Here is a 6000-nt window from a genome sequence, read left to right on the forward strand (position 1 = left end):
GGATCGGAGCGACTTTGACATGGAACGAATTGTGACGGCTAAACCACTGAGTTAAATCATCTCCAAAATGGCAGGCAGGTCTTTTGGAATTTTTCTGTTTTTTTTTTTCTGGTATGCAGTAGTCAGTAGTACCTACCAAAAAAATGGGCCAAGGAAAGACAACCAGTGAACCAGTAAGAGGGTCACAGACGCCAAAGGCTCATTGCTGCATGTGGAGAGAGAAAGCTAGCTGGTCTGCTCTGGTCTAAGCGAATGCCACAGAAGAGCAACTGTAGCACAAATTGCTGTAAAAGTTAATGTCGGCTATGCCTTGTGGATTCCATGCTTCAGTGGGTAAGGGCTTTTGTGGCGGTATGAGGGAATACAATATTAGGCAGGTGGGTGGTTTTGCTTTTCTATCTAATGTTTTATAAATATTTCCTGCATTATAGCCTGTATCAGTGAATTTTAAGCTGTTCCTGTGCAAAATGGATATTATGTATTATTGCTTTCACACACATGTGCCTATTTCATCCCAATCTGATTTAGTGACTTCAGTAAAAGCTTGCAATCTTGATACCATGCATACTGCATGTCCTCAACAATAGGAAAATGAGAGGAAAATTAATACATGGAGGCCAACTGTTGCTCTGAACAAAGGAGCAAGCGAAACAAAAGTGACATAAAATCATGAGCCAGATTGATTAACTGGCAATGATGAAGCACTTGAAGTATTAGGTAGATAAAGCAATTGATTATCCAATACATCCTTGTCTGGCTCTGAATTCCCTCATTCAGAAATAGAAAAGGGGCCAGAGGCCATAAATTAGTTTCATCCATCGTCTGCCTGTACGGAAAATGAGACAACTGCAACTACGCAAGCTTATCCAGCTTCGAAACGAGACACAGGGTTTATGGATTTATTCATTCATTATGGATATGCTGCACATCCTTTCTGGAAATGTGTTAATAAATAAGTCAAATTTCCTTTCGATTTTTTTAAGGCTCAAGCTGTTTTGGCAATGTGATTTTAAACTATTTAAAATTGTTAATGGATTTAATGAAACAGAAAGGTCTTGCAATTTCTGAAAAAAAAAGCAATATGAATGAGTCAATCCCGTATCATAAATTCAGTGCTGTGTGTTTGCGGTGGTCCAAAAATCAGTTCAGCACAACGCACAGCCATTCTGCCAAACACGCCCTCATTACATCCATCATAATAAGACCGAGGAGCCTACGCAGAAACATAGTCCTTTTGAAAACAGACTCTGCTATGCTGGAACATAGGGCAATACAGCGAAGAGCACAGAGGCGCAGGAGAAACAGTTCCTCCCCAGATATTTTATATTCTTGCAGAGTGAGTTTGATCGGCCATCTGGCCTCGAAGAAGCACATTGTAAAAACAGTGGAATCAATGGAGGCAAGTCCACGTTGGATGCCCACCATTACACAGATGGTGTAGAAGTGCTTAGGCTACCTCTTAGGGAGACACACACCCCTCCCTCCTCCTCTCAGGAGAGCACCCACTTTAATGAATATCACTGGTGTGGTTCCGATCCTGTGTATGGAGACACTGGCGAAGCTGTTGTCTACGCAGAAGTTCAGGGAGAGCCCTCTAGTGGTCTAGATCAGCGGGTGGCGTTTACTATTTTGTGATGAACACTGTGAATTTATATACAAACACAACACAGTTCTTAAGCCTATATGCAAGACTATAAACATATGTATATGGATATCTAGAGGCAAAAAAAATATGATTATGATACAAACACAAACACACACCCTCACACAAGCAAAGGCTCATATATAACTGGGTTAATGACGGACGGACGGAATACAGCAGACACATACAGACACAGATGGTACAATAAAAAAATAAATATAAAATTTGATATGTTTTATCGCTGTGTGTGCGCGTATGCCCGAGCGTGTCTGAGTGTTCTGTTTGTGATAGAGACACAGAGAGATTTGACTACAGCTGCAACCTCACATCTCAAAGTACCTTATCTCCTCATCTCAGTGTCATTTGAATAACAAAAGCTGTCACATTCTGTATGATTCGTCTTTTTTAAACATGCTGCTAAAATACAAAAATTCTAGTCAAATGGAATTTGTTTACTTTTACCACACACAAACACAAACACACACAAAGGGAACGCCACTGATCCGAGCCATGTCAGAAATCACAAATCTTCACCACAATGTCAAAGAAGTCATTCCCACAGCTATCAATCATCTGACACAGAAATGTGCACAAATCAAAGAAGCTGGGCTTTTTTTTTTCTTTTTTTTGTAAACGTGCTCCTTATCCAAGAAACTGAGGAGGCCTGCTGTAAGGTACAATAGAGAAGCGTAAGACAGCTCAACTTCTGAGGGTTTAAATTTGTTTTAATTAAGTTTAAAATGCACAGGAATATTGTAATTGTAATTAATAATTAATTTAGAATGTGTTTAGAGTAAAAACAAAACACATATATACATTGGCTAATTATATTATACTGTTTATATACATATATATATATATATTTTTTTTAAACATACACCCATATATACTAAATGTTACATAAACAATGTAATTGCAAAATGATGAGATATTATGAAAGACATATAATATAGAATTATGTGATCCATGAGATGACACAATAATGTGACCCTTGGAAACACCTCTCAGAAGACGCTTAACCTGTAAACCTGTAAGTGTGTGTGTGTGCGTGTGTGTAGTTAGTGTCTCATGTTCAGTGTTTGCTCTGGGTACAAGTGCTGTGCCTTGAGCCAAAGCCCTATTGATCTTCACTTGAGCCCTGTAACCTAACGTTTTACCACTTCTACAGTCTCCAAATCCCAGTTTTTACCCACATTTTACTCCCAGAACCAGAAACTAATCAACTTTTAGCCAAAACTTGCAAAAAAAGCTTGTTAATAGGAGAAAAGGGGATTAAGTTTTGAACTTAATCAGTGTGTGAAGCTCAAAACTTTGCTAGGCACAGAATTACCTTGCTGTGAAGCGACACACACACTTCACACACACACACACAAAGCACCTCAGAATCTAACTTACGTCCTACACACCCCTCTCTCTAGCTAATAAAAAAGTAATATTATGCTAAAGCTAAGTCTCTTCAAGGTGACTAACCTAACCAAGCTGTAAAGTAAATAGGCTGTTTAGCTGGACTAATTTAACCCTCCATGGCATGTTTTTTTTTTTTGGGGGGGGGGGGGTTGTTTGTTTGTTTTTTTGGAAGAAAAATAATAATAACCACCACTGCTTTAGGATTATTCCCTTTAAAAAAGTGGTCATATGCGTATAAGTGCATAATGTTGCCCTGTGGCAGCAAATGAAAAAAAAAAAAAAAAAACTTTGTGACGTTTTGTGATATTTCTGACAAACAAAAGAATATTACAACATTAAAAGAATGGTGCAATACCCCAAAACCATGCCATAAGAGGTTAAATCAAATTTGGCTCATTTATGATAATGTACCCCAGGTTTCAAAATTATAACCGCAGCTCACAAACTTAACCAGCAAAACTCACCTAACGCTAACTAACTAGCTAGCTAGTTAATGAATTAAGCTAACTAGGTTAGCTCATACCCTGGCGCATATAAATATTAAACATTTTACAGTCATTAGGTTTTATATAGCTATGTTAGCGTTAACTAACGAGCTAACTAACTATATAACACTGCAGTTAATTTCTCTAGCTATAGTCACGATAGTCTCTACCGGGCTGGCTAGCAATTTAGTTAAGTAAGTAGGTAATTAAGCAGGTCAATCAGCCAAACACGTTTAGCTAACATTCGCTCCACACAAGTGCGTTTAATCCCGTTTACACTAAGATACGGGGCTCTAAAACACAGTGTCTGAAACACGCGGAGTAAAAACAAAAAACACTCGCTAAACGCAAAGAAAGGCACTGAATTAACATGTGAAGTGTGTAAACTCCAAGTGTGTGTGTGTGTGTGTGCGCGCGTGCATGTCCACGAGTCAGACGCCGCCAGTCTCCATCCAGTTCTTCTTACCTATTCGTATGACATGAGGCATCCCACATGAGCACTGAATCCAAAACAGACACACCGCGACCGTCGTCCAGTATTCCAAACTCGAACTCTGAGTCGACCACCAATTATTTCTCATCTTTCTCACTGAGCGGGATCCACTTTCCTGATGTTTATTTGTTGTCTTTTTCTTGTTTTATTTAGCAATCCAAAGTCGTTGCCTCACAACTGCGAGTCAAAATTGGCTTCGTGGGTGTCATATGAGGGTCTCTCTGCCTTGTAACGAGTTTGCACTCATTTTACCTGGTGAAACAGGTCTTGCTGTTGTTGTCCAGACTCTTTTTCCAGTTTTGGTTCTCTCTCTCTCTCTTTTTGCGCGCTCTGCAAGTCCCGGTGCAGCTCTATCAGGTCTGATTTGATCGCTGCTCTGTACCTGCGATCGCGGGCTCTTACTACCAGCCTGCAGGAGCCTCTCTCTATTCCCCTCCTACCGTTGCGCTGGACTGTTTTTGCTTTTCCACCCGTTTTGCGAAAAGTTCCGCCTCCTCGTGCTATGATTGGCTTGTGGCACGCTCTTTCGCGCGTCGTTATTGGCTGCTGATTCAACCTGGCACGGGTTAGGCCGTCCACTGAGACTGAAGAATACGAGAATACAGCTAAATACAGAGTCAGACTGCCTGACTGACGGGTTGTGAGTGTGAACTACCAGCCAATCGCAGAGCATTCTACAGCAGAACGCGGCGGACAGCGAGCCAATCAACCACAATCATAGCGACATGGGCGGGACCTGTCTGAATACGGGTGGGAAATCTCACTAACCGACACCGTGCTCCAGCGGCTGAGATGTTTCGGTTAGTTTAGAGCTTACAGTGAGCGAGCCGGATTTGTGAGGGGACGAGGAATTGGCTCGAGCCTACGGTATTTTGTGGAAAACACTCCTGGTTTAAGGGTGTCATTTTTTAAGGACAATGGCGTTGCTGAAGCGTTTCATAGTGAATCCCTGTGCGGAGACTGCACTACTCGGCTACTCCCATATCTTGTATCTGGTTCTGGCGGTTTTACAGAACTCAGAGCCCGTCCAATTCCAAACCCCATCTGTCTGAAAGTGTCTAAACCTCGTCAGAAGACGATTTTAATTCATGTTCTCGTTTTTAAGCCATTTTAACATTTGACTCCACAGCTTAAAAGCTTGGACAATGTAGCTACAGAACGAACATGACCATGTAGCTATAATTTAATTAATTAGTTACACAGGTAGGTTAACTAGAGCCCTATCTGGACAGGATTAGTTTCTCAGCAGGGTCTGGAGTATTTTTCTCTTTTATGGGAGTTCTCTGTAATATTATTCCTGTCTGGAACGACCGTGTATGTGTTTTTCTCAGACGTCCTCTGAGAAAATTACAGGCTGAATTACCTGAACTCTGTGGTCCTTCGGTAATTTTATACCATCCGGACGCACATCTGTGAGATTTGTCTCCTCGTGTTTATTAAAATAGCTATTTGTCCACTGCCTCACACCGTAATTACATTTTGGGCTTGCGTTTCCACGGAGATCTAGGTAAACACAACAACAAATGGAAATGGAGGAGCTACTGAACCTGATGTCATGTGACCGAGAAAGCCAAAAGACTCACTGGTCCTCCTGTTTTCTCAACTGCATGAGTTTTATCACTGAGTAGAAGTGTGAAATATTTTTTACAAATGTCCCCCTAAGAAACTAATCCCGTCCGGATATGGCTCTAGGTTAGTTAGCTATCTTGCTGTTTAGTGCTAGCTAACTATTTTGAAGCAACAGAAATAACACATAGTTACATTATTCCAATTAGTCCACTTAAAAAAAAGACTTTCAACATTTATTGTTAAACAAGAAAGGGTCTCTTTTTTTACTTTTGTATCTTGTTTTAATTTATTTTAATATGTATTTATTCAGTGGGGAATACCCTGCATTTTTTTTGCACTGTAAATGAATGTAAACCCCCTTAGGATGCATCCACTATTAAAGGAGAACTCCGGTGGGAAATTAA

The 6000-nt window shown here is 40.5% G+C and overlaps 1 protein-coding gene across 1 annotated transcript in view; it reads right to left on the bottom strand.

Moving 5' to 3' along the window:
- The window catches only part of grik3 (glutamate ionotropic receptor kainate type subunit 3), a 170428-nt gene extending 165866 nt beyond the window's left edge, over positions 1 to 4562 (bottom strand). The window contains exon 1 of the mRNA XM_049479959.1: positions 4001 to 4562. Coding sequence (XP_049335916.1) covers positions 4001 to 4115 — 115 coding nt within the window. The 5' untranslated portion in view covers positions 4116 to 4562. The remainder of the gene's footprint in view (positions 1 to 4000) is intronic.
- Between the last annotated feature and the right edge of the window lie 1438 nt (positions 4563 to 6000).

Source organism: Astyanax mexicanus, chromosome 6 (assembly GCF_023375975.1).
Source record: "Astyanax mexicanus isolate ESR-SI-001 chromosome 6, AstMex3_surface, whole genome shotgun sequence".
NCBI lineage: Eukaryota > Metazoa > Chordata > Actinopteri > Characiformes > Acestrorhamphidae > Astyanax > Astyanax mexicanus.